General features: G+C 60.7%; 3 protein-coding genes across 11 annotated transcripts; 1 reads left to right on the forward strand and 2 right to left on the reverse strand.

The window, feature by feature from the left end:
- Positions 1 to 323: 323 nt before the first annotated feature.
- RNF40 (ring finger protein 40) lies at positions 324 to 11,760 on the reverse strand. Its single transcript, XM_017337752.3, has 20 exons — positions 11,626 to 11,760; positions 11,312 to 11,514; positions 10,796 to 10,963; positions 10,522 to 10,663; positions 9,745 to 9,951; positions 9,081 to 9,202; positions 8,831 to 8,977; positions 8,665 to 8,739; positions 8,049 to 8,168; positions 7,782 to 7,961; positions 7,544 to 7,679; positions 6,679 to 6,800; positions 6,169 to 6,593; positions 5,962 to 6,079; positions 5,707 to 5,856; positions 5,327 to 5,539; positions 5,125 to 5,250; positions 4,118 to 4,258; positions 3,920 to 4,021; positions 324 to 1,511 (listed from the first exon to the last, which is right to left on the reverse strand). The coding sequence occupies exons 2-20, from the start codon at positions 11,441 to 11,443 to the stop codon at positions 1,335 to 1,337; spliced, it is 3,003 nt and encodes a 1,000-aa protein (XP_017193241.1). The 5' UTR covers positions 11,444 to 11,514; positions 11,626 to 11,760; the 3' UTR covers positions 324 to 1,334.
- CFAP119 (cilia and flagella associated protein 119) lies at positions 11,726 to 15,169 on the forward strand. Of its 7 annotated transcripts, none has more exons than XM_070064866.1 (10): positions 11,726 to 11,833; positions 11,997 to 12,313; positions 12,624 to 12,655; positions 13,056 to 13,121; positions 13,213 to 13,382; positions 13,846 to 13,916; positions 14,032 to 14,148; positions 14,228 to 14,288; positions 14,366 to 14,452; positions 14,936 to 15,169. In XM_070064866.1, the coding sequence occupies exons 2-10, from the start codon at positions 12,245 to 12,247 to the stop codon at positions 15,112 to 15,114; spliced, it is 852 nt and encodes a 283-aa protein (XP_069920967.1). In that variant the 5' UTR covers positions 11,726 to 11,833; positions 11,997 to 12,244; the 3' UTR covers positions 15,115 to 15,169. The 7 variants fall into 7 exon arrangements, with proteins under 7 accessions (XP_069920967.1, XP_051690963.2, XP_008246951.3 ...); XM_008248729.4 differs by having other exon boundaries at positions 11,779 to 11,908; XM_051835003.2 differs by lacking the exon at positions 14,228 to 14,288 and having other exon boundaries at positions 14,032 to 14,227.
- Positions 15,170 to 15,226: 57 nt separating this feature from the next.
- PHKG2 (phosphorylase kinase catalytic subunit gamma 2) lies at positions 15,227 to 27,509 on the reverse strand. 3 transcript variants are annotated; one of them, XM_008248720.4, is made up of 10 exons: positions 27,365 to 27,509; positions 26,917 to 27,026; positions 20,495 to 20,670; positions 20,220 to 20,274; positions 18,849 to 18,914; positions 18,605 to 18,768; positions 16,304 to 16,394; positions 16,060 to 16,213; positions 15,864 to 15,989; positions 15,227 to 15,776 (listed from the first exon to the last, which is right to left on the reverse strand). In XM_008248720.4, the coding sequence occupies exons 2-10, from the start codon at positions 27,009 to 27,011 to the stop codon at positions 15,483 to 15,485; spliced, it is 1,221 nt and encodes a 406-aa protein (XP_008246942.1). In that variant the 5' UTR covers positions 27,012 to 27,026; positions 27,365 to 27,509; the 3' UTR covers positions 15,227 to 15,482. The 3 variants fall into 3 exon arrangements, with proteins under 3 accessions (XP_008246942.1, XP_069920966.1, XP_002721805.2); XM_070064865.1 differs by having other exon boundaries at positions 27,432 to 27,469; XM_002721759.5 differs by lacking the exon at positions 27,365 to 27,509 and having other exon boundaries at positions 26,917 to 27,320.
- Between the last annotated feature and the right edge of the window lie 461 nt (positions 27,510 to 27,970).

Consider the following 27,970-nt stretch of genomic DNA (forward strand, 5'->3'; position numbering starts at 1 on the left):
GCCAGTTCTTTCCGCCAACTCCTCACGTGCGAACGAGGGACTACATTTCCCAGGATGCAGCTCGGAGCTCCCCAGCCTTCCCAACGACCAATGACCGCTAGGGGCGTGGCCCCCTTTGGCTTGCGGGGCCCACAGCCCCTCCTCCCTCTGAGGCCCTGCGAGCGCCTCTTGATGCGTTGTCTCTACGGCCCCCAGCCCACCCCCACACCCCAACTCGCTCTAAGCATAACTCAGCCGTTGGGCGGGGTAGACCACAGAAGTGTGCGACACTTGAAGCGGCCAAGACAGGGGATGTTTAGGGCAGAAGGCCTGGCTACTCCGACTCAAGGCTGAGGGCTGGAGGTTTATTCGGAACAAGGAGCCTGTACAAGACACGTGTAGAGCAGAGGCTCTGGGTCCCAGCAGGCCCTCGCACCTGTCCAGCAGCTCCACCTCCCAAGCCCCTCACTGGACTGTGCGGACGGCACAGGCCGCACGGGGGAGCGGGGAGGGTACAGGCTCAGTCTCAGAGTGTTGAATGAGGCTCTACCTGGAATGACTGAAGTTGGCCCAGCAGCTGGGGCTGGTCTGTCTCCCCTCCTGGGAAGTTCCCCTTCCACTGCAGTACGGCTGCCAGGGTGAAAGCAGGGTTAGGGCCGGGGACCCCGTGCAGGCTTAGATGCAAGAGTTGGGGGCAAGTGGGCTTGAGAAATAGTAGACATTGGGGGAGGGGCCTAATTAGAATAGAAACTGCTGACCATCATGGCTTAGCTCCCAAAACGAAGTGGGTAACCATAGCAACCATAGAGCACCCAGAGGAAGCAGGTGGTCCGTCCCCCTCCTCGCCCCCCTCTTTAGCCTAAGAACCAAAGTGTCCCGTGAACTCCACAGCAGACAGGAGCCTCCAGAAGGCCTGGGGCTGGTGGGTAAAGCCAGCCTGGCTGGGCCCCTGGTGGACGCCCTGCCCTGCCCTGCCTGCCTCGGTGGCAGACAGGTGGGGAGTGAACCTCCTCTGGAGGGCAGGATGGTCAGAGGCCGGGCAGTTTCCCTTTAGGGACAGGTGCTTCCAGGAAGCTAGGTGGAGGACTGGGGGCCCCTGAGGCTTCTCTTGGCAGCCCCTTCCAGCAGAGGGGTGCTCCCTAGGCTGTAGTCCTGACCTTCAGGTAAAGATGGAACTGAACCTGGCTGACCCCGCTCCCACTAGCATTCATCCAGGCTCCCAAACCAACTAGGTGGCCAGGGGTTGGGCCCATGGGGTCCAGAATAGAGGGTGGGGCCGCTGGCTCTGAGATGGGGAGGGGCTGGGGGCACAGTCCCCCGCGTCCGTGGGTGTTGCCAAGTCCCGGGTCCCAGGTTCAGCTGATGTAGACACGGTGGAAGTCGTGGGCACCAAAGGCTGCGTTGCACTTGGGGCACTTCCTCTGGCGGGCCTCGTAGCGGCCGCGCACGCACTCGAAGCAGAAGACGTGGAAGCACTTGGTGAGGACCGCGTCCTTCTTGCGGGTGTTACAGCAGGGGCAGGTCAACCGCGCCTGGGCCAGGCAAAGGCATCAGCTGGGGAACAACTCTGACAGCGCCCAGGCCCTCAGCGGACAGTGGGGGTGGGCCAGGCGAAGCCCCCCACGTGGCAGCTACATCCAATCCTCACCAGAATCCTCCCCCTCCCCCTCCCCCATGAGGAAACAAGCTCAGAACCACTGTCTCAAAACCAGAATAAAGCAGCTGGACTGACTCCAACCTGGGCAGTGACGGCTGTCCGGCGTGCCATCTCAAGGACAAGGGCGCAGCCTGGACTCCCCCGCTCTGGGGCACCCTCCCTGGCCCCATCCTGGCCTGCTTCTTTGCTGGACCTGCTCCCCCTCGCAGGTGAACGCGGCAGGGCCACTGGAAGTCTGCGATCTCCGCCCTCTCGGGCACGGCCCGGTGCGGCCCACAACCCCTGCCGCGTCTCCGGCCCGAGATCTGCCCCTGCCACCAGCAGGGTCTTTCCTGCCGCAGCTGCAGACAGCAGTCGCTTCAACTCCGCATCACCCAAGTCCACCCTGTGCCCTGCTTGGAATCCCAGCCCCGGCCACTGCCTCCGCACCCTCCCCAGCGGCACGTTTCCACCTCTCGGGGGGCCCCTGGCTGCCCGCTGCCACCTCCGCCTCTTCCAGGCCGCCTCAAAGGGCAGTCGGATCCCCGACGGGGCACCCCCCACTCCAGGGGCCTGCCCCTCTCCCTTTCACCCCTGCTCCAGCACCGCCCTCCCGCGGCTCAGTTCCTTCACCTTCACCCCCATCGGCTCCCTCAGTATCTCTCATCCCTCCCAGCCCACAGGCCTCCCTCCCTCCACCCATCACGTAAGATTTGAGGTTCCTAAGAAGAGGGGGCCCTCCTTGTGGCTCCCAGCTGACAGCCCGCACCCCTACGCTGCTCAGCATCCCTCGGCACTGCCCATCAGAGCCTGCTCCTCCCCAGTCCAGTCAGGAAGCAGGAGTTTTCCTCAGTGTTCTCCTGCTCAGCCCACGCACTCCATACGTCCCTGTGTCCAAATGATCTGCCTCTAAAAGCCTCCTGAACGCAGCGCGAAAGCATTTCAAAAAGGTGGTGGAGGACAGGCAGTCAGTGGGGGAGAGGCCTGCAGCCCGCACTGGGCTCTGCGCTCTGCTCCTGGATCCCAGCAGCCTGCAATGCACACCCTGGCGGGCAGCAGTGACGGCTCAAGTCCTTGGGTGCGCGCCCCCCAAGGGGGAGGCCAGGCCTGTGTTTCGGCTTCTGTTCCAGCCAAGCCCTGGCTGCGGTGGCCTCTGGGAGGCAATCAGTGACAAGGAGCTCCCCTGCTCTGTCTGCTTTTCATTGAAATAACAATTGTAATTCTTTTTTTAGTTTGTGGCAAAATGGATTAAAAGACAAGTTTATTTTAGAGAGAATTATTGAAATCCATGCAGTTTCTTCCTATGTACTTTCTTTTAAATGGAAAATGGATTTCAAAAATTTTTCCACCAAAATTTCTTTTAACTCCACTTTCCATTACCTTTTTCTTTTAAATTTATTTATTTAAAAGTCAGTTACAACCACTGGTCCACTTCCCAAGATGGCTGCAACAGCCAGGGCTGAGCCAGGCCAAAGCCAGGAGCTTCATCTGGGTCTCCCAATGGGTGCAGGGCCCCAAGCACTTGGGCCATCTTCTGCAGCTTTTCCCAGGCCACAGCAGAGAGCTGGATCGCAAGTGGAGCAGCCGGAATGAACTGGTGCCCACATGGGATGCAGCACTGCCGAGGGCGGGCGGCTTTACCTGCTAAGGCCACAGCACGGGCCCCTCTCCTCATCTCAGTACTTAAGCTGACTCTCAGGTTTCGCTCCAATGACTGCAGACGCCCAACACTTACCCTGCCTCAGCCTTCACCTGCCCCAGCCCCAGCCCACTCCACTCCAACTCCTGCTTAAAATCCGACGTCTCCACACTCAGCTGCTTGAGCGGGCTCGCCACACCTGCAGGTTCTGCAGCTCTGCGGCCCCCACACGCTCGCCTCCAGCTGCGAGCCGCAAGCCCAGCCCTGCTGTCCAGCACCTCCTCCCAACCTGCCCTCCCCCACCCCACGCCCTGCACCTGCCTTTCCCTCTGCCTGAGCCCTCTCATGCCCACTCCTCAGCGCCAACCCTGATCCACTCTGCAGGCCGCCTTGGGTGACACCCCTACCCGGGAGCCCGAGTTCCCCAGAGGCCATCGATGGCATCAGTCCTCCCCGAGAGCACAGAGGTACCGAGGGGTTACCCGTCAGTTTCAGCCCTGCCGGCCTGCACCTGGCCAGGCCCGTGAGCCATGGCCAACGCTCAGCCGGCTCTCCGGTCACCTTCCCAGGTGCTGCTGCCCCGCCTCAATCCCAAGGGCCCCTCTCATCAGCCTCTCATCTGCAACTGCTGGGTTGGCGGGCACGACTCAGCCCCGCGGCCCCACCTTGTACTCCTTGATCTCCTCCTGCAGGATCTCGTCGGCGTCCGCGTAAACCTCCACCTTCCGCTGCTTCTCCAGCTTGCGCCGCAGCCGGGAGATGTCCTCCTGGGGCAGGAGAGGGGCCGGGCTCAGTGCAGGAGTCCTCGGGCCCGCAGGTGCCCACACCCACACCCACGCCCACGCCCTCCCGGACACACGCACCTGAGCCCTCTTGAGGTTGAAGCTCTCCTTCTCGCGGGCAGCCCGGCTCTCCGCCAGGCAGGGCTGGATCTCCCGCAGCCGAGTCTGCACGTGCTCCAGCTGTACCTTCAGGTCCTCGGCCAGCTGGGCCGCTTCCACAGCCTGAGGTGGGCGGGACAAGGAGGGGCACGTGGAGCCGCCGTCCACCCGAGCCTGCGTCGGACGTCCCAGCGCCGTCTATGCCGGAGCCGGTCCTGCCTTCCCGATCCTCTGGCCCTCGCCTCCTACGCTCTGATCCGCAGCTCCTGCCAGCATGGCGATCTCGCTCTTCTCTCTGCTCCCCTCAACACACACACACGGCACTCCCGCAGGTCTCTGCTCCAGTGGCACGTCCCGACAAACCCAGATTTCCCTTGCCCCACACCCGAGTTTCCTTCTTAAGACCAACTGTGACCTGCCGCACCGTTATTTATCTGTGGGATTATTGCCCTCAAGACGCGGTTCCAGGCCTGCCTGGAAGGCAGAGACCCTCTTGTGCCCACCGCTTTCACAGGGACCAGCCCAAGGCCTGCACATCACAGGGACGTAAGAAATACTGCAATACTGCTTACGTGAATGGATTCACTGGAGAAGAATACAACAGACAGGAAGAGGAAGATTTAAACCAGTATTACTCTAAAGACGTGAGCACGGACTAGATCTTTCGTATGTTGCAGCCAACCCACGAGTGCTCAGGACGTGGGCTCTGGAGCCATGGGGACCTGGGCCTCCTGGCTTCACTTTCTTTTTTTTTGAGCAAGTCTGCTGACCCCTCTACACCTGTCTGTCCGATTCGGAAACGTGGACAGCACCACGCACATCTTGGTAGGATTCTTAGGCTGAGACTAGCACGTGACCAGCGGGTCAGGCGGGGCAGGCTCGGCATCCAGGCGAGGCGAGGCAGCACAGGGCTCCCCGGGCCATTCCCGGCGGCTTCTCCGTACACACCCAGGGGAGGCTGGGAGCCGGCGGCCGGGGCCCAGCCTCACCTTCCGCTTGTTGAGCTCCAGGGCCTGGCTGCGCAGCGTCAGCTCCTTCTCCACGCCGCCGAGGCTGCCCTGCAGGGCCCGCTCCTTCTCCTCCAGCTTCTGCACGGTCAGCAGCTGCGCGTCCACCTGCGGACGGGGCAGGCCTCAGGGCGCGGAGCTCCAGCCTCCCCCGCTCCCCGGCTCGGGCGAGGGGCGGCCGTACCTGGGACTTGAGGCCCAGCACCTGCTCGCCCAGCTCGTCCTTCTCCTCCCGCAGCAGCTTGTGGATCTGGTTGGCCTTGATGCGCTCGGACATGAGCTTGAAGTTGGCATCGTCTTTCTCCCGCAGCTGCTGCAGCAGCCGCCCGTTCTGCTCCTGCATGTCCTCGAAGGCCTGACCCGTCACATCCATCTCGGACAGCAGTGCCTCCTCCTCCTGCAGTGTGGGCCGGGGACGAGACGGGACACGGCAGATGGACACGGGGGGAACCACAGGAAACCGTGGCCAAGGACTACAGTGTGAAGGAGGCCAGCGAGGGGCCACCTGTGCAGGGGCTGAGGGAGCCCCAGCACTCATTAGCCGGGGGAGCGCCACGGTCGCACCTGCTTGGTGGCGCCCAACTTGCGCTGCAGGTGCTCGATCTGCTCCTCTGCCTGCCGGATGCGGCGCAGGGCGTCCTCGTCCGCCATCTTCTTGCTCTCCCTCCGATCCCGCTCCTCCAGTTCCCGGATGCGGCTCCTGAGCTCATCGACCTGCGGCCATGATGATGAGGGAGCTCTGGGTGCCGCTTCCCGCTGCCGCAGCGCCCAGGGACAGGCCGGCCTCTCCGCGCACCCCCAGGCCCCACCTGCCCTCACCTCAGCCTTGGCCTTGCGTTCGGCGGCCATGAGCTGCACCTTGTCCCGCTGCTCCTTGGGCGCGGACTTGTACATGTCCAGCAGCAGCTTCATCTCCTTCTGGCTCTCCTGGGCCTTCCTGGGGGAGACACGGGAGGGCCCAGTGGGCGGGGCTGGCGGCCACGCGGCAGGGGCGGCGGCAGGAGGCAGGGGGAGGGAAGGCCTCACTTGAGCTCTGCCCGGAGACCCTTGAGTAGCTCCGACTCCTTCCTCTTGGCCTCCTCCACCTTGGCCTTCTCCCGGTCGGCTCTGGAGAGAGCTGAAGCTACAGGTGCGGGCCCCAGGCCGGGCCCTTCCCGTTCCCGAAGCTCCCGCTTGGGCCTGGTCTCGGGTTCTCGGCCCCGGGAGGAAGGGCCCTGTGCCCCGGGAGTTAGGGCCTGGGCATCGTCTTCAGGGGAAATCAGCTCCTCTTTCTTCAAGGAGGTAGCAGTGGTGGCACCGGGCGCCGAAGCCATCTCCTTCCTGCTGTTGGGGGTAGCGACAGGGCCTGGCCCACCCTCTTCTTTCCCTGGGGCCGGGGCACTGAGGCCAGAGTCCTCTGGGTGGCCCAGGCTGGAAATGGAGTGGGCAGAGCCACTGGCCTGAGCCCGGAGCTGCAAGGATAGAGGGGAACAGGGATGAGGCGAGACCGGGCTGGTCAAGGTCTAGCCAAGGCTTCCCGCAGGCAGCCCCGCTCACCTTGCCAATCTCAGCCTGCACTTCGCGAAGCTTCCGCTTGTATCGCTGGGCGTCGCCCTTGAGCTGGTGGTTGTGGTTCTGCAGACTGCTAATCAGGTGGCGCATCTCCCGGTTGATAGGGCCTGGAGGAGGGTCAGGGTCAAGAGTGTCAGGCTGGTCCCGGGTCGGGATCCCAACCCCTCAGTGGGGGAGGAGGTGGAGCCAGAGCCACCAGGGCCACTGTGCAAGGGGTGGGGTGGGTTACACAGCACATGACCTCACCAAAGGAAACCCACCCAGGAGTAACCTGGCACTGCCGACCTGTTACATTTGCTAATGGAGGTTTCTAAATAGCTCCAAACTTCCTTTGATGCAATTGCTAACCACACAATTCACAGAAGGCAGCGGCTGCCCTTTCAGCACGAGGGGCCCTGTGTCAGTTACACTGCCCAGGCCTCTTCCAGGCAACGCACCTCCTCCTGGCATCTCCTGAGAGAACCTTCCTCCCTCCTCGTTGGCGTGTTCTCCCTGGCTAACACCCACCCTCTGGCTGTCTTCCCCTATGACAACAGCGTGCCACAACAGACGTGGGGAACTATTCTGCTCACTAGCACAACCCAAGGCCTAGACAGGGCCTGGCTCGTGGGTGGCATTCAGCGACCGTTATAAAATGAGCATCTGACAGAAGACGCCAGAAGCCAGGGCGGCACAGACAGGACTGACAGCACCTGTCGCGGCTACACGTGCTGTGGCAGCCACTTCTGCTGGCTGTGGCCAGGCGGTGCCGGCCCCGCTCTGCAGAGGAGGCTGGGGCTCTGTGATGGACATCTGGGTAACAGCAGCCCTACCCCAGGAGGCCCCGCTCCGCCCCGTGTGCACCACCGACCTGCCTGCTCGTTGGCCGCCAGGTTCTGCTCAAACTCGATGCGCAGCATCTCGTACTCCTTGCGCACCTGGGCCAGCGTGTCCTCCAGCTGGATGACCTCCGTGCGCAGCTTTTTCTGCAGCCCCAGCTCGTCGCTCTGTGCGGGGTGAAGGCATTAGGACCCATACGACCCCTGGGCAGGCACAGGGAACCCCCGAGTCCTAGTAGCGCAGCCCCCAGGCCTGTTCCAGGGCCCCACCTCCATGTGCTCAATGTGCCTCAGGTGGGAGTTCTTGGTGGCCAGCAGCAGCCCCCGGGCCTCGTCCAGCTGCGTCTTCACTTGCAGAGACTCGTTGTACAGCAGCGAGAACTGGGCCTGCAGCAGCCGGTACTCCCCTGTCTCCCGCACCACCTCCTCTGGGAGGCTCCGCAGGGCCACCTGGGTGCACGGAGGCCCAAAGCAGGGCTCAGTACAGGGACTCTGCAGGCCCAGGCCCCCCTCAGCCCCCGCCCTACCCCAGTTCACCTTGAGGCGCTCATTGGTCCGCACAGCCCCCTGAAGTTCCGCCTGCAGCTTCTCCAGCTCCGCCATGCGGCTGTTGGCCAACTCCTGGTTCTCCTCCAACTCTGCGTTTAGCATCTCAAACTAAGGGGCGAGAGGGGCATGGCGGGCAGGGCTGAGTCAGGCAGCAGGCTCCACTCACATCACACCCACGCCCCACCCGAGCGGCAGGGACAGATTCTGAGGCCCCACACCGGGGACCTGCCTAGGGGTGCCCAAGGCAGGTGCCCAAGGCAAGGCAGAACACTTAACATCTCAGGGGAGCACGGAACACTGTCCGCTAAGGCGCTTAACCGACAGGAAGACAGGGAGGCATTCCCGAAATGCAGGAGCGCTAGCGTGGACTCCCCCTGCTGTCTTTCCTGGGCTTTTTCCTCGTGGGGCTTATTTCTTTACCCAAACAGAACCTTCACTCTTATTCTCTGCAATGTGCCTGGGTCCCCAGTACGCAGTGTTCGGGAACCATCCCCTGACGACTGACAGAGTGGCAGGAGTGGCGGGGCAAGGCCTCGGGGGGAGCGAGGCTTCTCCTCCCTGCTGCAGGGACTTCCGGGAGGCCGGCAGGGCCAGCGCGGCTCACCTTTTGCATGCTGAGCGTGATCTGGCCCCCCTGGAAACCCGACGAGCTCCCAGACACGTAGTAGCCGGAGTTGAGCTGCGACGGGCACAGAGATGACCGGCGTGAATGCAGGACCCAGGGCCCCCGGTGCCCAGCCGCGGCGCTGACGGCCCAGCAGCCCGGCTACCTGCTCCAAGGCCTCCGCCAGGTGCTTATTGAGCTTCTGCTCTCGCTTGCGCAGCTTCTCGATGTCCCACTGCAGGTCCTCCACCGTCGTCTCCATCTCCAGCACCTTGGTCTCTGCCGACGTCACTTTATCCTGGAGCTCGGAGTACTGGGGGGTGTGGGAGGAGGCAGATGGGTGGCCCCGCCCCCCACCCTTACCGGAACCCAGCCACGCTTGTCATCCCAACCAAGAGCCCAGCTCCAACACCCACCTCCAGCGAGATGCGGTGGTGCTTCTCCTGCAGCTGCGTGGCCAAGTCCTGCAGCCTCCGGTTCTCCCGGCCTAGCTCCCGGGTGCGAGCCCGAGCCACTTCACTGGGGGGCTCACTGTCCCCTGGGAAAGCAGGGCCCCGGTAAAAGCCAAGCCCAGCGCAAGGGGGCAAAGCACTAACGCATCTGGAGCCTCCCATGTGCCCAGCATGATCCACCAGCTGTCTTGCCAACTTCCTACGACAGAGTCTTTATGCCCGCTCGCCAGAGGAAGAAACCAGCTCAGAAAGGGCAGTCATCTGCCCAGAGCGCCCAGGCTAGGGCGACAAAACTAAGGCTGGGAGGAGCCTGTCAACCTGCCAAGCGCGGACATTTGCAGCTGCGCTGTGTGGATCAGCCAACGGCCACTGAGGTTTGGACAAGGACTCAGAGAGGTCTCCAGCTGAAAGGGGGCTGCCAACCACCACCCTCTCCTCCAGCCCAGCTCTTGAGGTTTTAACTGCAAGAATCAAACTGAAACCCCCACCGGCAACCTAACCCTTTTTCCTGAAAACACAGCTGATCTGTTCCTTGTGGACTTCTGGCGGCCCGTGGGCTGGGGGCGTGGGGTCGCATGGAGATACAGGTGGGGAGGGACAGCTGTGGGGTGGGCCACGGCAAACCAACCTCGGCCGTACACCCGCTGACACAGTTCCTCCACTCGGCGCTGCAGACGGTCTGAGGCCTCCACCACCCGCGACACGGCTGCCTTGGAGAACTCCATCCGGCCCTGCAGCTGCAGCTCCACCTCCTCACTGCTGCTGGCACCCAAGGCCACCACAAAAGCCAAGGCCGGCTCGCTGAGAGGGGGCCGCAGCTGCACCGGCAAGGGCTCTGGGAGGGAGGGACAGACCCTTAGGAGGGGGAGGGTCACGGTCACGGTCACGGACATCCCCGCTAACTGCTGCCAAGTTCCAGACTGAGTTCTTCAACACTCCCCTGGCCCCTGGACGCAACCTACAGTGCACGGCTGTGCCACCTTGCAAACGAGACAACACAAGTTCAAAGAGGCCAAACCACATCCACAAGAGCTGTCACATCTGTCCCTTAGGGGGACCTTTGCAATCTAGACACACACACGCACACACACATGCATGCACTGTCCCTTTCAGGGGCCTCCATACTTTTTCCTTACTGTAACTTATGACCGCTTCTTCCCTGTTTGATTTCTCCGCGTCTGGAACAATGCTAAGCACACAGCCAACACATAAGACTTTCAAATTCACGGGCAGCAAAACATAAAAATAAACTCGCTGCGAACCAAGCGAATCAGATGCCAAAGCCGTTTGCTGCCCACGGGGCAGTGGGAGGTGAAGACACTCAGCAGCCCCGTACCAGAGCCCCCTCCTCTTTAGATCTCTTCCCAGAACGGCAGTACCCCGGATTCCAGGGCTCTGGCCCTACCCCTCAGCTCCGACGTCCCTGGCTCTGGGAGAGGGGTCCCATCGCGCGGCGGCCCCTCCTGCGTCCCAAGCGCCTCCGCTCCTGCAGACAGCTCGCCCTGGCTCTCGTGACAACGCAGAAGGGCTTCCACAGTCTCGTCCAGCTGAAGGGAGAAAGCACCCACAAGTTAGGGCTCCCTCGCTGCGGCCGGCCACTGGGCTCCTTTCCCGGCCGGCAACGGGACAGCGGCGGCTGGAGCATGGCCGCGTCTCAGAGGGCGGAAAAGGCTATGGACCTGGGCCCAGTAGCGGTTGACGATGAGGAGGGTGGCATCGTCCGTGGCCTGGCGCTTCTCCAGCTTCTCAATCCGCTCGCGGAGCTCGTCCTCGCAGGCCTGCCTCTGTTCCAAACGCTCCGCCAGTTTCTTGTTCTTGAACTGAAGAACTTTCAAGTCCATCTCCTCCTACCAACACACAACACGGGGGCTTGACCACCCGGAAACGGATCGCACACAGGAGAGGAACCGGGAGGGGGGCGGGGACGGCCATACTGCTTAACGGGATTCAGAGCGACTCAAGGCGCCCACAGGGGGAAATGCCTACTCCTGCCGCCGTCCCGTTCCGACTCAGAGGCCAGCGCCCTCTGGCAACCCATTTCCTATCTGCGAGGGGCAGACGGGGCACCGTGTCCTCGGTTTCCACGTGGACTTGGCTTCGCGCGGGGAGCTGGGAGCACGAGCTCGGGCGGTTTGGGCGAAGCACAAGAGGCAGCAGTGTGGCAGCTCTGAGGGCGGTGGCAGGAGCCCACGAACCGTGGAGGAGATGCCCCCGAGCCGAATGGGCTCGATGAGAGTGGTGGTGGTCTTCTCCTCGCGGCTCAGCTTCTTCTCCGGGGGCCCCGAGCCCCCGTCGCCGGCGGCGCGTTTGTTGCCGGGCCCGGACATGGCCGCGGCGGGGACGGGGAGCGGCGCAGGGTCCCCCGAGGGGCGTCAGGCGGGCGGAGGCGGCACTTCCCCTGCAGAAGGCAGAGCAGAGGCGTGGGAGCGGCCGGCGCGCCACAGCCCGGAGCGGCCCCCGCGCAGATACCCTGCTCGGATCCCGCCCCCGCCGGCCCCGACACCCTTACCGACGGCAGGCTCAGCCTAGCGCCGCCATCTTGGATCCCACCGGACGTCACCGGCCTCCCCGCCGCAGCGCGCAGGCGCCAGAGCCGCGCCGGATGTGGCGAACCTCCTCTATTTCCTGTTTCTATGGGTCGTGCCTCTCGCGTGGTTGGGTTCCTTTCGGAACGCCCTCTCTTTCTCCCCGCGATTAGCCAGTAGACAGTTTCCATGGTAACTGACACCGCACTCACTTTCCAGCCCTCAGGACAATCCTGCTGGTCCCAACTTTGGCGAGACGGCACCCGTGTGGGCGCTTGCAACTTATTACACATGCGCACGCCCCCTCGCTGGTTGGCGTGTGCGTGCATTTTATACGTTATGTCTTCTTCCACAGGGCCCCTTAGCAACGGTCACCGTGGAGGCGGAAGGAGCCGCCCTCTCCGGCGGATTGGCTGCATCCAGCGTCTCTCCGGTGTAGATTGGCTGAAGCGTCGCTAGGGGGCCGGGCCTTGGCGAGAGCTGCTGGAGACCCAGATCGCCGGCGGCGCGAGGGAGCAACGGCATCGGTCAGCCAGACGTCCAGCCGACCCCAGCCGGAGCTTGAACAGAAGGATCTCAGCCCCGGGGGTGGATCCGGTGCAGATGGAAATGGGTGTGCGGACCGAGTCGGTCGCGGCGGCCGACGAAGATCCCGCAGCCAACTTGTTCCCGGTGAGGGCGAGACGCAGTGGTCCGCTCGTGAATGCTCACAGAAGGGCCCTCCGACGGGGCGCCACCTGTTCTAGACTTTCCCGGGCTGCCTTGGTGAAAAGCGGTGGGGGACTTGTGCCCCCGATTGTGAATGTGTTCATGGATAACGTTATCCACGAAGTCCAGCCCCGACCGCGTTGCCTGGACGCGGACCTGGAAATGAGGCGGCCAGTTAGAGCGCGTTCGGGCCCGCTGGGCGCTGGCCACCGACCAGGGTTTAGGGACCGCAGACAGCACAGCTCTCCCCTCCCAAGCTGCTTTCTCTCCGCAGCCGCCGCTGCCCCAGCCCCGGATCTGCATGTGGTGAGTGCGAACTGCTTGGGGGGTGGGGATTCCGGTGCCTCCTCCCAGCAGCCCCACCCAGCAACTGCGCCGTTCCCATTGCACGGAGGAGAAGGCTGAGGCCAGAGATGCCACGACTCGGTGACGGGCACACAGCCTTGTAACCTCCCAGCTGCAAAGAGGCACCAAGGACCGAGGCTATGGATAGAATATCGCAGCTGCCACGGGGACAGTGGGGCCTGCACTGACCTAGGTCATCTGTGGCTGAACACAGGTTTCCTAACCCCAGGCCACAGAGGGAAGTGACTTGCTCAAGGTGCACGTTAGTGACAGAGCCAAACCTCAACCTCAGGCCTCCTGCCAGACAACCTGACGCTCTGACAGGAGGCATCAGTACTCCGTCCCCTCTTCCCCGTGACAGGAAGTACCTGGACATCCACTCCATGCAGCAGCTGGAGAAGACAGCGAGCACGGAAGAGACGAGGCAGTACGGGCCGGGCTGGGCCGGGCTGGGGCGGGGCGGCGGCTGGGAGGACGTGAGGAAACGCTGGCTCCCGCCGTCCTCACTCCCCACCCAGGCTGCTGGCTGAGCTGCTGGGGCTAAGCCAGCCTTCGCAGAGCCTGCGGGATGCCATCGTCCTCGATCTCTTCCACCACGCACTCATCTTCTGCCGCCAGCAGGGCTTCTCGCTAGAGCAGACGTCCACGGTGTGTGCCCTGCTCCAGGATCTGCACAAGGCCTGCACTGGTGAGAGGCAGCGGCTGGGCTGCCACAAGTGACCACAGCGGGGCACTGCCACCTAGCATCTTTGTTCTGCCATTACTACTGTTAGCCCTTACAGCTACTCCTTCATCAGGGACCGAAGGATTCAGCCGAAAATCCTGATTGCACTGGGACTGTCCCAAGAAATAACATATGCAGATGTACTCGGAGTGCCGCCTCCCCGCCCCTCCTTTTATTCCCACCCTCTCTCCAGACTATTGAGCAATCGCTGCAGTTGATCTATTTCTGGCTTCACTGTCCATCGCTTCCACTAGAATGGAAGCTGCTGGAGGCAGGCCCTCGTCTGTGTTGTACGGCGCCCCAACAGTGCACGGCGACCAGGGCGCTTGCTGGCCGAGCCCCGCCCCCTCGGAGGCTGCTTGCTCACTCAGCAGCGGCTGAGGGAAATGACGCTGCCTCTCACTGCTGCTCTCGGTCTCCCCACCAGCAACCCCCCTGGGCAACGTGGAGGAATGCTACCGCTACTTCAGCAGTCTCCTCTTCTGCCATGGCATCAGGGTCAGTGCCTTGGGACGGAACCTGCAGCTCCCCGCCCACCGCCACGGGGTCGAGCCCTGGAGGCCACCGTGGGCTCTGGGAGGGGGCAGTGCTCTAACCTGCAGCCTCCCCACAGCGGCCCCCCTTCAGCATCGACCTCTTTAAGGAGGAGCAGCTGCTGGCCGTGGCGGACTACGTGGTCAACACGTACTTCCGCCACTTCAAGCTCTACAAATATGCCTTTACACCCCAGGTACCGGCCATGGGCTGTGCGAAGCCACCCTGCTCTCCCCAGCCCGGCCTCACAGCCTCCTCTTCCCGTCTCTGCCCAGGTGCGGCTGGATCTATCTTTGACCTACATAGGGCTACAGCCACCCAAGCTCTGGGCAGAGCGTAAGTTGGGTACCCGAGAGGGCCAGGGCGGGGCCAGGGCAGGGCCGAGCGAGGCTCTTCTTGCTTTTGTCTGGCAGAGAAAGAGAGTGAGGAGGCAGAGGAGCAGGCAGCCATCCCGCAGGAGGAGGAGCTGGAGACAGAGGCCCAGCCAGAGCAAGAGCCCAGTGAGGACCTGGGGGGGGTTGGGGTGTCGTGTGGCTGCGCGCCGGCGTGAGACATCAGGATTTCAGGCTGTGCTGCCAGTCGGGTCTTTGCCCCAGATGGCTCTTTACGCAGCAGCGCTGGCACGTTTGGCAGTTCTGTACGCCAGGATGCCGCGTCTTGGGTCTTTTCTGTCCAATTCATTTAATCCACTTCTTCAAGCTGTGGACCTAATGACAGCTGCCACTTGTGTCCACACGTTCCACGCGGGAAGGTGAAATAACACAGCTCCTGAGCGGCGATCAGAATTTCAGTGCCGCGAGTCCAGCTTGGCCACTCGGCCCCAGTGTCTCTCAGAGGGGCTGGCTGGCATTTCCTGCCTGCCAGCTGCAGCGCCATCTTCGTGGGCCCCTGGGGGTGGGGGTGGCGTTTGCCCCCACTGGGGAGGCTCCCCCACACCCACACAGCATGGCTCCTGACCTGCCCCCCTCTTGCCAACCCTGCAGGCCAGGCCTCCGTCCTCCGCACCTACATTAAGACCCAGCTGAGCAGGGAGCTGGGGCAGCTCCAACAGCTGGTGGAAGAGCGGCTCAAGGCCAGCGAGGACAGGCTCAACAGCAAGCTGACCATGCTGGAACGGCCCTTCCAGCCGCCTCCCGGCAAAGGCAAAAATAAAACTAAGTGAGCTCCCAGCTTTTTTGATTCCCGCAATAAAGGCCAGAGCAGCCCCGTGCCTTGCCCATCCCTCCTGAGCGCCTTCTGGGCTTCTCTGCCAAAGCCGGACACCACACACAGGGTGCCTGCTCTCCCTGGCGTGGAGACGGTTTTATTTCATGCACAGCATGGGTGGCCCTGACAAGGCCAGGCATGGTGTTTGCGATAGCTCCCTCCCGCGCCAGCTCTGCTCTCCAAGCCCTGGCCAGCAAGGCAGGTGCACAGGACTGGAGTCTCAGAGTGGCATGGTCAGTGGCGGGCCTGAGGCCAAGAGCCCAGCGGGCTGGAATGATTCTTCCTGGGGAGTCCTGCTTCCTCGGATCGCCTGGGGCTGAGGGCCTAGCCCAGCGCCAGCGCGGTCTCATCCTCGGTGACACCGGCTGAGTCCCCCTCCTCCTCGGGGCCCAGGACAGGAAACGGCCCCGGCGGCCGGTGCTGGAAGAGGGCCGCCCGGTTCTGCTGCTCCCCCTTCTTCACCCAGTGCCCGTAGAGCCGGAAGGCACAGTTGTCAATGAGGCGCCGCACCGGCCGCAGGGCGTAGGGGTCCCTCAACAGGGCACTCTTGGTCAGTGGTCGTACGCGGTGAGCGCTCAAGGCCACTCGTCCCGCAGCCAGCACGGTCCACACAGCCACCTGCCAAGAGTGGGGGCAGTGTGAGCTCCAGTGGGGACACCAGCACAGGGGAGGGGTCGCGGGACAGGGCCACAGACGAGCGCTTACCCGGAACCGCTGGCGGGGCGTGAGGCTCCACGCCTGGCTGCCTTGGCAACGCTCAAAGAAGGGGTGCTGCAGGGCCTGCTCGGCTGTCAGGCGCTCGTCAGGATCCACCTGCAGCAGCCTTGAGATCTGGGGGGAACCCCAGAGCATGAGGGGCGGCCCAGGCCTCCCCCAGCATCCGCTCAGGGCCCCAGCTCACCAGGTCTTTGACGGTGTTGGACCGGTCATCCCACTCAGGCGAGCTGAACTGGTACTGGCCCTCCATGATCATGCGCAGCATCAGGATCTGCCGCCGGTGCCAGAATGGCGGGGAGCCAGCCAGGAGTGTGAACAGGATCACCCCACAGGCCCAGCTGTGAGCAAGATGGCAGAGTCAGGCAGGCTGAGCTGACCGGCCACACACACCCACGGCGCCAGGGAGGGGCGGGGGACCCGCGACTCACAGGTCGACCTCCTTGCCGTAGCCTGGGTGGGTTTCATCCATGGAGCATTTGAGGATCTCGGGAGCCAGGTACCCTGGGGTCCCACACAGCTCTGGGGAGAGAAGGTTGAGAACGAGAGGCTGTCATCAGCTCCTGCCTGGGCCCTGATCACCAGGCCTCTTGGAGCCGCCTCCCCACTGCCAGCACCCTTGGTGTCCCCTTTCTGCTCCTTCCTGCCTTCTGCCGAGGCCCGATACCAGACAATCACTCAGATGCCCGCCGGGGCTCCTGGTGGCCTTCCGTGGAAAACCTGGTTTGGGGACGGACTTCAAGGTTCGGCCCAGCCGTCCCGCCGAGCCGCCCTGCCTACTCCTCACACAACCCGTCACCTCATTTTTACATGCAAACAACATTTAAGTCTTCCCAGCATTCCTTCTGCCCAGACCTGTTCCTCCTGCTCTAATCTCTTCTCCAGCTAGTGGAACCCCCTCCCCTCAACCCCAGAGCAATGTGGAGAATGAGGGGGTTTCTTAAGGCACGTACCAGGTCTGCCCCTTGTTACAAAGCCCTCCCCATGCCCCATGACGGTGTCAGGATGACACCCAGAGTGTACCCACAACAAAGCCCTCTAAGACTCGCTGCCAACTCTTCCATCCCGGCAACTTCCCAACTCTGTTCCACGGCACACTTCAATCAGCCGCAACCAAAAGTCACTCTCAGGAGACTCCTTCCTATACCAAGTATTTACTGAATGCCTGCCATGTCCCAGGCACCGTGTTAAGACACAGTGGCGAGGCCGGCGCCACAGCTCACTAGCTAATCCTCTGCCTGCGGCGCCGGCACACCGGGTTCTAGTCCCGGTCGGGGCGCCGGATTCTGTCCTGGTTGCCCCTCTTCCAGGCCAGCTCTCTGCTGTGGCCAGGGAGTGCAGTGGAGGATGGCCCAAGTGCTTGGGCCCTGCACCCCATGGGAGACCAGGAGAAGCACCTGGCTCCTGCCATAAGATCAGCGTGATGCACTAGCCGTAGCACGCTGGCTGCAGCGGCCATTGGAGGGTGAACCAATGGCAAAAGGAAGACCTTTCTCTCTGTCTCTCTCTCTCTCTCACTGTCCACTCTGCCTGTCAAAAAAATAAATAAATAAAAATAAAAAAGACACAGTGGCGAATCGACGCACTGCCTTCCAGAAAGCAAATGAAAAACGATAGAGGAAGACATGTGTCACACAGGGATGAGAGGCGAGAACAAAAAGCTGGAGACCTGACCAGGAGGTTTGAAGTGAAACCTGAACTACTTAGACCAAGGCAGAGAGCAGTACGTGTGGAAGTCAAGAGTACAACATCCACAAGATATGCAGTCACAGCTAGTCCAAGTCCAAGTTCAACTCCTGGCATACGGCCTGGGGCGTCATCAGTCATTTCACTTTTCTTTGTTTTCTTTTGATCATTTAGTCATCTTCTAAGCCCCTCTATAAAAGGAGATACAAATACGGTACCAGCTACTTTGGTTGTTGAGAGGATTTAGAAAAGGAGGCTACGCAATACCTGGTGTGGCCAGGAAGCGTGAACAAGTCCAGTGCAAAGCCACTGAGGGAGAGGGAAGCATACGGATAAGGCTGAACCTGAAGCTTTCCCACTGTTTCTGCCGCAGCAGGCGTGTGCACACGGGGTGAGCCCGCACACCGCACCGCAGCCCAGGTGGAAAGTGCCACGAACGTCCGTACCCGTGGCCGCAGCAGGTGTGTGCACACGGGGTGAGCCCGCGTACCGCACTGCACTGCAGCCCAGGTGGAAGTGCCATGAACGTCCGTACACGTGGCCGCGGCAGGTGTGTGCACACGGGGTGAGCCCGCACACTGCACCGCAGCCCAGGTGGAAGTGCCATGAACGTCCGTACACGTGGCCGCGGCAGGTGTATGCACACGGGGTGAGCCCGCGCACCGCACCACAGCCCAGGTGGAAGTGCTGTAATGTACACATCAGGCGGGACAAGCCCCCCAGCGGCACCCTGCATCCTCCCTGCCCCGTTCCTTCTTCCGCCTGGGACAAGGCTCAGCGCAGGAGGCCCCTGCTCCGTGTGTCCCTCGGGTGCACACAGTGCCCCTTCCTCCCGGCGTCCCCAGCGGGGCTGTGAGCACACATCCTGCCCAGGTCAGGAAGTCTGCTCTGAGTTGCACACGAGGCTTTGCACCCAGAGGGAACTCGGCAAGTGCTAACCGCCTGCTCCCCTTTCCTCGGTACCCGGGGTGTCGCACTCCGATGCAGCCACCCAGCCCCCGGCCCGGGGCTCCCTCCCGAGTCTCGTAGACACCAGGTCCCCTCACCTCGAAGCTTCTCGCCGGGTTCCAAGTGGCAGGAGAACCCGAAGTCCGAAAGTCGGATCTGCATGTTGTCATCCAGAAGGATGTTCTCGGGCTTCAGGTCTCGGTGCACAATGTTGTTGGCGTGGAGAAAGCTCACTGCTTCCAGCAGAGACCTCATGATGGACCTGGGGGAGGCGCGGTCTCCTCTTCTGCTCCTCGCCGCCCCGCCCAGCCCTGCCCCCCCAGGGGCTGCGGGCTCTGTTACCTGGCTTCCTTCTCTGAGAGCGCCACCTTCTCCGTGAGGTAGTCAAACAGCTCCCCCTTCCGCATCCTAAGGGACAGGAGAGCACAGAGGTAGATGCGCCCCACGGAGGGGGCTGAGGAAGGAAGCTAGCGCTCACTTAACCCATCACGCCAGAGGCCACAGGGTCCTCTCCAGACAAGCCGAGGGGTCAGAGTGAATCGGGTGCCAGGGGCAACTGGGCCCACTGCACAGCGGCTGAAATATCTGAAATAAATAACTGACTTCTCATGGCAATAATTTGCAGAAGGTCCTTGGTTATCTGAGAATGACCATACCTGCAAAAGGCCTCTATTTTAGAACATGGAACGGGGTGGCCGGCACCATGGCTCACTTGGTTAATCCTCCGCCTGTGACGCTGGCATCCCATATAGGTGCCAGGTTCTAGTCCAGGTTGCTCCTCTTCCAGTCCAGCTCTCTGCTCTGGCCTGGGAAGGCAGTGGAGGATGGCCCAAGTGCTTGGGCCCTGCACCCCATGGGAGACCAGGAGGAAGCACCTGGCTCCTGGCTTCGGATCGGCGTAGCTCCAGCTGTAGCGGCCATTTGGAGGGGTGAACCAACAGAAGACCTTTCTCTCTGTCTCTCTCACTGTCTAATTCTGTCAAATAAATAAATAAATAAAAGAGAACATGGACTGGAATGTCACTTGAACAGTGGCAAGAGGGTTGAATAGGATTTGACTTTGAACCTTCGCTTGTCTGGAAAAACTGGAAGCTATAATCGAGACTTTGCATCCGTCCTCGGGACGCTGTCAGCGGGTGCGGCGGCCGCTGCCTGCTGCCCCTCCGCCTGTAGCACAAGCTCAGGTCAGCAAATGCATGGCAGGCTTCACAAGCCCTTCGCAGGGGCCCCTCTGATGTCTTTGGGGTTCCAATCACTGTTTTCTCAAAACGCCTTTGCGATCGGTTTGCGTTGTGTTACGTAACACCCTCCTTCCAGATTCACACGGACAGACCAGAAAGAGAGGAGCCAGGCAGAGACAGACACAGTGCAGCAGACTGGGTTCAAGGTGGTGGGGGAGGAAGGGTCATCGTGGGCCACTCTCCTCCTCAAACAGCTCTGTCCCCTGTTATTTTACAGTGCGCAATGAACAGGGGACACTTCATGACGGGCGGGGGACTGGGACAGTGACCCCTGGGTTGTGAGAACTATTCCTCTTGTCTCAGTCGAGGCCCCGGGGAGAAGGTCAGGCAGGCGGCCAGGGGGACAGAGAGCCCTGGCTGGAGCGGAGGCAGGTGCCGGCAGGGCTGTCTCCAGTCCCTTGAGCGGGAAGGCTGGGGCTCTGCACGGATGTAGGGGAAGGTGGCGGCTCAAATCGGGCGGGTGGATACTCACAGGTCAAACACCAGGAACATGAAGCTAGAAGACTCGTAGGAATCGATGAGAGTGACTGGGGAGAGAGGCAGAGAGGCAGAGACAGATGGGAAGGAGCAGACTCGCGTCACGGGTGCTCGTCCACTTCCACCCTGAGGCAGCGCTGGCCAGCACTGGGCAGGAAGGAGAGCCACAGGAGGCAGTGCGACCCCACGGCTGGGGAGGGGAGGGGGCTGTGGGCGGGGCCGGCAGGAGGAGGGGTGCGCAGCTAACGGGAGCAGGGAAGGCAGCCTCACTGATGTGGGGGTGGCCGGCGACCTGACGCAGGATGTGTGTCTCTCGCCGTGTGGCTTCCCGCACCTCCTCCAGCTGCTCGGGGCTCAGCCGCTCAGCGGTCACCTCCATGATCTTCACTGCAAACTCATTGCCGGTAGCTCGATGAACGCAGCGGCGGACCACAGAGCTCACGCCCCTGCCAGAGCCAGAGACGGCCCAGTGAGGACCTCTTGCGCTGCCGCTTCCACACAGAAGGGAGCCTCAGCACCCTCCCGGCCCACCGTGCCAGCCTCGCAGACCCATCTGTGCAGCGGGACAAGGTCCCCTGCCCTCCGCTAGCTCCACGGTAGTCTTGGGAACCTGGGTCCCGAGCCAGGTTCGACACAGAGCTCACAGGGAAGGCAGGCAAAGGGCCCGGGGCTGGAATCCAGGCTCCGCCATCGCTGCAGGGGTGGGACTCGGAAGTCCTTTCCACCCTGAGCCCCAGGACCTGTCCCCCTCCCCATGTTGAGCTCACATTTCCCTGAACACTCATCTAAATTCCAGAATCTTCCAGAAGTAAATATGTGGTCATGGACTGGAAGAGCAAAGCTGACCCTCAGACCTGGTTTAGGCCCCACATTTACCAGCAGGTATCAGAGGACGTCTGCCCCTTAGCGTGCCCAGACCATCTGGAAGGGGTCGGAAGGCAGAGCGGGGCCGAGGCAGGAACGCCTATCCTATCTGGCTTTCCTAAGAGAGGTTCCTAGACAGGGATTTCCTTGCCTGGGTCCTGTCACCATTTCCGTGTGACCTGACAAAAACATCCTGCCCCAAATCACATTTCTTTTCCATTAAGATTTTAGTTATGGGGCCGGTGCTAGTGGTAGAAGGTTAAGTCTCCACCGGCAGTGCCGCATCTCATATGGGCGCAAGTTCGAGTCCCAGCTGCTCCACTTCTGATCCAGCTCTCTGCTATGGCCTGGGAAGGCAGTGGAGGATGGCCCAAGTGCTTGGGCCCCTGCACCCACGTGGGAGCCAGCTCCTGGCTCCCAGCTTTGGTCTGGCCCACCCTGGCTGTTGTGGCCATTTGGGGAGTAAACAGCAGATAGAAGATCTCAAGATCTCTCGATTTCTGACTTTCAAATAAATAAAAATAAAATCTTCAGAGAGCCTGAGCAAGGGAAGGAGCACCAGGGACAGAGCTCTTCCTCCTGCTGGTTTGCTCCCCAAGTGGCCACAGCAGCCAGGGGCTGAGTCTCCGTCAGGATCTGCCGCATGGATGGCAGGAGCCCAGGTGCTCGGGCCATCTTCTGATGCCTGCCAAGAAACATGAACAGGAAGCTGGATGGGACGTGAGGCAGACAAGACTCAAACTGGCACTCTGAGATGGGACTGCCAGTGTCGCCAGCAGGGGCTTAAGCCCCTGGCCACGACACTGGCCATCCAAACCACAATCTTAATGCTGCGCTCTGCCAGGCCTCCTTGGCCTCACTCCCATACTCCCTCGGTCCGGAATTCTGTTATCCACTGCTCTGGTGAGGTCTGGGGAGCTGGGTGGTCCCTGGGACCGGCACAGCCCACAGGTGTGCTACCTTGTGGCCAGCACTGAGGTTCTACAGGTCCCATAATTCACACAACCTAGATGGGCCAATAACCCACCAGCCACTGCCAAAAAGACTGTTTTCCTCAATCTTATCTGGCTACTTTACAGTTTTAATTTCCTATCCAACCATTAAAGGTATCTGAGTTTGAGACCCATGGTCCACTTATTAGTCACTTTTTTTTCCTCTTTAAGATTTTATTTATTTGAAAGAGTAATAAATGGGGCTGGCGCTGTGGTATAGTGGGTAAAGCCACCGCCTGCATCTCATATGGGTGCTGGTTCATGTCCTGGCTGCTCCACTTCCGATCCAGCTCTCTGCTATGGCCATAAGCAGTAGAAGATGGCCCAAGTCCTTGGGCCCCTGCACCTGCGTGGGAGACCAGGAAGAAGCTCCTGGCTCCTGGCTTCAGATCGGTGCAGCTCCAGCTGTTGCAGCAATCAGGGAGTGAACCAGAGGATGGAAGACTTTCTCTCTCTCTCTCTCTCTCTCTCTCTCTCTGCCTCTCCTTCTCTCTCTGTGTAACTCAGACTTTCAACTAAATAAATAAATCTTAAAAAACAAAAAACAACAACAACAACAAAAAAAAACAGAGTGATAGAGAAAGAGAGGGAGACACACAATCTTCTATCCATTGGTTCATTCCCCAATTGGCTGCAAAGGCTGGGGCTGGACCAGGCTGAAGCCAGGAGTCAGGACCTCCATCTGGGTCTGCCCTATGGATGGCAGGGGCCCAAGCGCTCAGACGTCTTCGCTGCCTTCCCCCGCGCATTCGCAGGGAGCTGGATCGGAGCAGCGCTGGCCTTGTAGGTGGCGGCTCAGCTACCGCGCCACTGTGCTGGGTCCCGTTAGTCCTCTTTAGTGAGCCGCTTTCAGAACCTGGTCAAAGCTGGACCCCTCTAGCACATACACACGTCTAACATTCTGGGCCATTTGAAGACCTCCTGAAGGCAGGAAGCTAAGAATCCTTGCTTTAAGGCTCAACCGGAATGCTCCTTGCACCAACTCTTGTGTAACAGGAAGGGGCCGCTCCCTCCTCTGCCACCCCACAGCGTTTTGGCCATCAGAGCACCAAGACCGTCTGTGAGGGAAACCCAAGGTTTTGGAGTCAAAGCCCAAATTCTTTCCACTGGGCCACGCTGCTGCCGTGTTCTCAATGTCAGACTTCCCAGAGTTCCACGCTCGGCCGTTTCCGGGCCACCCCTGCTCGCCTCAGAGATCCTCTGCACCTCCATGACTCCCACCTTCAAGCCCGGGTGTCTCCCCTAAGTGTCAGGCCGACCGTTCTTCCTGGGGCCATCGCTTCCCCACGGTCCGAGAGACCTCTCCTGGGGCCATCGCTTCCCCACGGTCCGAGAGACCTCTCCCCCGCGCTCTGACCACGGAACACCTCGCCTTCGCTGCAAGCCAGCTCCTCTCTGCTCCTCTCAGCAAGGTGCTGCTGTCGGGTCAGACCAGAAACCTTCCGTCCTCTCTCTCACAGTGCAGCTCCCTCTCATGCCGGTGCTCTGCCGGCAGCCCCTGCCTCGGCGTAGGGCCCCACCTCTCACAGAGCAACAGCCTCCTCTGTCCAGTGCCTCTAGAGCTTCCTCTGTAGGACACGGCCCAGATCGCGTCCCTGGCTGTTTAAACACGGCCCAACTTAACTTCTCTGCCAGGCTCTAGCTGTTCCCTCATTCCTCAGCAGGAGCCCTAGGTTAGGTGTCCTCTTTTTGAACCACGCTTTGTACTTCCAATCTGACAGTTACTTGTAGGATGCACCCAAAATTCTTGTTTTCGGGGCTGGTGCTGTGGCATAACAGGTGAAGCTGCCACCTGCAGTGCCGGCATCCCATATGGGCGCCACTTCGAGTCCCGGCTGCTCCACTTCCAATCCAGCTCTCTGCCATGGCCTGGGAAAGAAGTGGAAGATGGCCCAAGTGCTTGGGCCCCTGCACCCACATGGGAAACCTGGAAGAAGCTCCTGGTTCCTGGCTTTGGATCGGCGCAGCTCCAGCTGTTGCAGCCAATTGGGGAGTGACCCAGAGGATGGAAGACCTCTCTCTCTCTCTGTATAACTCTGACTTTCAAATAAATAAATAAATCTTAAAAAAAATTATTGTTTTTTTCCATACTACCTCCACATTACCTACAAGATAAAAATAAAATCCCAGTGCCTTCACTAAACTGTCACCCTCTTTCCAGCCACATCTCTGGCTACAGCACTGCCATTCGATCTTTGCTTGAGTGACTTAGAATCTGCCAGCAATTTCTAGAGAACTCGGCCAAGTTCTTTGAAAGCGTCAAGCCTTTATCCATGAAGAAACTGGTAATCTGGGGAAGGAATTTAATGAAAATGTGCAACTAACTTACAATGCAGGAATAATAAAAGGGAGGGGCTAGCATGAGGTGCATCTCATATGAGCACTGGTTCCAGTCCCAGCTGCTCCACTTCTTTTTTGTTGTTGTTGTTGTTGTTGTTTTAAAGATTTATTTATTTATCTGAAAGGCAGAGAGAAAGAGAGAGGGAAAGAGAGAGATCTTCCATCTACTGGTTCACTCCCCAAACGGCCACAATGGCTGGAGCTGGGCCAATCCGAAGCCAGGAGCCAGGAGCTTCTTCCCGGTCTCTCATGTTGATACAGGGTTCAAGCACTTGGGCCATCTTCCACTGCTTTCCCAGGTGCATTAGCAGGGAGCTGGACTGGAAGTGAAGCAGCAAGGACTTGAACCAGTGCCCAAGCGCTGCAGACAGTGGCTTTACCTGCTATGCCCACAGCACCGGCCCCTCTGCTCCACATCTGATCCAGCTTGCAGCTAACGTGTCTGGTGGAAAACAGTGGAAGACAGCCAGAATGCTTGGGTCCCTGCCACCTGCATGGGAGACCCGGATGGAATTCCAGGCTCCTGGCTTCAGCCTGACCCCGGCCCAGCGATTGCAGCCACATGGGGAGTGAACCAACAGATGGAAGATTTCTCTCTCTGTCTCTCCCGTCTCTTCTCTCTCTGGAACTCTTTCAAATAAATAAATCTTTAAAATAATAAAGAGGGGCCAGTGCTGTGGCATAACGGGTAAAGCTGCTGCCTGTGGTGCCACAGGCAGCTTCAGATCCAGCTGATTAGGATCTGGAGCTGCCCCAGCTTCGAGTCCCAGCTGCTCCACTTCCGATCCAGCTCTCTGCCATGGCCTGGGAAAGCAGTAGAAGATGGTCCAAGTCCTTGGGCCCCTGCACCCATGTGGGAGACCGGGAAGAAGCTCCTGGCTCCTGGCTTTGGATTGGCCCAGCTCCAGCCATTGTGGCCATTTGGGGAGTGAATCAGTGGATAGAAAACCTTTCTCTCTCTCTGCCTCTGCCTCTCTGTAAATCTGCCTTTCAAATGAATAAACAAATCTTTTTAAAAAATAGGAAAACAAGAGGGAAACAATAGAAGGGCAAGGGCTGATGCGCGAGGCAGGACATCCGCCTGTACGCCTGCACAGGGGAGAGCGGCTGAAGAACAAAGGTGGCGCCACGTTCTGTGTGGTTGAATGAGGGGAGAACTGTAGCCCCAGCCTCAGAGGCAGAACAGCTTTTGCACATCAAAAGCCCTGCCCCCGTCCAATACCCTTGTTAGGCAGGGCTCAGCCCCCAGACCTCCACTCCTGCCATCCCGGGGCAGCTTGGGGTGCTATTTGGGTCAATAACATCCAGAAGAAGCTCTTGGCTCCATGCTTCGGATCAGCCCAGGGCTGGCCGCTGTGGCCACTTGCGGAGTGAACCAGCAGATGGAAGACCTCTCTCTCTGTCTCTCCCTCTCTGCCTGTAACTCTGCCTCTCAAACAAATAAATAAAATATTTTAATACAATATTTACTTATGCGAAAGGCAGAGGTGAGGTGTGGGGAGAAAGATCCTTCATCCACTGTTTCTCTCCCCAAATAGCTGCCACACCCAGGGCTGAGCCAGGCCAAAGCTAGGAGCCCGCAACTCCATCCGGGTCTCCCACGTGGGTGGCGAGGACCCAAGTGCTTGGACCATCCTTTGCTGCTTTCCCAGGCGCACCCACAGGGAGCTGGATCTGAAGCTGAGCAGCTGGGACTCAAACCGGTGTTCCCCTGTGGGATGCCAGCATGGCGGGCCACAAGTGAACCTGCCACAGGCCACAAGGTACCTGCAACTTAACTTCTTCCACCTTTTCCCACTCCGCCTACACTGTAGCCACTACGATCCTGTAGCCATGACCTGAACTGAAGGTACTGTTGCCTCTGCGGGACATCGCCTGTCTCAGCTGGTGAGCTGCCCCCCATCACCCTACCCACAGTGGTCTGCATCAATGACCCTCATTCCATCACCCCATTTACTTTCCCCCTAGCATTACGCTGACCTTTATCTTGTTTTTGTCTTTACTGTCTTTGCCTACTGCTACATTATGAACCCCAGGACAGAAACTTTACCGGTCTTGTGTTCCCACTGCCTAACACAAGAGACCCGGCTTAGGGAACCCTGGATGAATCGGTGCATCTGCCACTGCCACCACGACAACTTCCTTCTAGTCTCTGCATGCTGAACTCCTACTCATACGTCAAGACCCCAGCCCAAAGAGCACGCCTTCCGGGAAGCTGTGGTTTCCTGCCCCCCATGGCACTTCATGCAGACCTGCCCCCATCCAGCCTGATAACCTGAACGTTGGCGTCCATGTTCCACTCCACCTCCACCAACCCCACGCTTAGCTTTGTGTCTCACACACAGGACGGGCTTCTACCACGGTTGTTGGGTGCATAAATGGATGAATTTGTGGGAAACAAACAAACAAACAGGGACCGACCCAGGAAAGGCCGAGCCACCCATGTCCTCCGACCACTGAAGACTGGACCTCCGCGACCCCCGGCTGCGGCCTCACCTGCCAATCACGTCCTTAGGGTCGTACTTCTGGTAGAACTCCTTGGCCGCGGCCCAGTCGGGCAGCTCATCCTCCGGCCCCACGTCCAGCGTCATTCTGAAAGAGGAGACCTGCGCGGAGGAGACGGAGGGCATGGAGGGCAGGGAGGCCCACAGGCTCTGAGACGACGCACATCGCGGCTCCCGCAGGCGCAGCCCTTGCGGCTGGGGCGCCAGGGTCCTGGGGGGCGGGGGCGGGGGCGGGGCAGGGGAAGGACAGGGGCTGGGGCGACCCCGTGGAAGGGCCTACGGGGCGAGAAGGGTGGCCGGGCAGGGCAGGGGACGGGGGAGGGGAAGGGAAGGGAAGGTGCTTAGGGAGAAGGGGGAGGCGGCACAGGGGCAGACGGCTGTTGCTGCGCAGGCGCACTTGGCGGGCGCTCGGAGGGGCGCGGGGTCTCGGCCAGGCTCACCCGCGGGGGCGGGCAGACGGGCCGGGGGGGGGTCGACGCGAGGCTGTCCGGTCGCCGGGTCCCTTACTTTACCCACTGGTGGCGCCGGCGACTCGCTGAACTACGCCCCCATCCTATTGGCCAATGGCCGGTGCCGCCCGAAGACAGATCTTCAGGAACCCTTCCGATTGGAAGCTGCTAGTCCAATAGGAAGCCGAGAGCCTCGGGGCTGGGGCAGGCATTGGCGCTCGAAGTTACCTACCGCGCGACGTTGGGCGGGGCTCCGGGTACCGCCAATCAGCGCACGGTATCTGCGGAAAGTAGCAGAGGGCGGAGCTTGTTGTTAAGTGGCGTCGGAGGCCTGGAGCAGGACCCGGAAGTTAGGCTCACCGGGAATCTGACGCCTGGGCAGGTGCGGAGCTGGACCTCGGTGCGCCGCCAGCCTCCTGTCAGCGTCCCTGTCAGGATCCGGCTCTTTAAAGGCGGAGTCCAGCCCTTAAACTTGGATGCGCGCAGCTTTGAGACCTGTTCGGCCGTTCGGTCCTCTGGCCATTCACCCCTTCTGATTACCACCGGGACCTCACACTCCCTGCCGTCCAGCGGCTCCCAGAGCCCTGGGAGGGGGGC

This window comes from Oryctolagus cuniculus, chromosome 19, assembly GCF_964237555.1.
Source record: "Oryctolagus cuniculus chromosome 19, mOryCun1.1, whole genome shotgun sequence".
Taxonomy (NCBI): domain Eukaryota; kingdom Metazoa; phylum Chordata; class Mammalia; order Lagomorpha; family Leporidae; genus Oryctolagus; species Oryctolagus cuniculus.

Coding starts and splice junctions, on each gene's coding strand:
- CFAP119 (XM_051835003.2), top strand. CDS start 12,245: ATGGAAATGGGTGTGCGGACCGAGTCGGTCGCGGCGGCCGACGAAGAT. Junction 13,122..13,212: donor AGCACGGAAGAGACGAGGCA/GTACGGGCCGGG, acceptor CTCCCCACCCAG/GCTGCTGGCTGAGCTGCTGG. Junction 14,228..14,365: donor CTCTTCCCGTCTCTGCCCAG/GTGCGGCTGGAT, acceptor TTTGTCTGGCAG/AGAAAGAGAGTGAGGAGGCA.
- PHKG2 (XM_002721759.5), bottom strand. CDS start 27,050: ATGCCCTCCGTCTCCTCCGCGCAGGTCTCCTCTTTCAGAATGACGCTG. Junction 18,915..20,219: donor ATGTTCCTGGTGTTTGACCT/GTGAGTATCCAC, acceptor CCTGTCCCTTAG/GATGCGGAAGGGGGAGCTGT. Junction 16,214..16,303: donor TACGGCAAGGAGGTCGACCT/GTGAGTCGCGGG, acceptor TCTTGCTCACAG/CTGGGCCTGTGGGGTGATCC.
- RNF40 (XM_017337752.3), bottom strand. CDS start 11,443: ATGTCCGGGCCCGGCAACAAACGCGCCGCCGGCGACGGGGGCTCGGGG. Junction 10,964..11,311: donor TCGGGGGCATCTCCTCCACG/GTTCGTGGGCTC, acceptor GTGTGTTGGTAG/GAGGAGATGGACTTGAAAGT. Junction 7,962..8,048: donor GGACCAATGAGCGCCTCAAG/GTGAACTGGGGT, acceptor CCGTGCACCCAG/GTGGCCCTGCGGAGCCTCCC.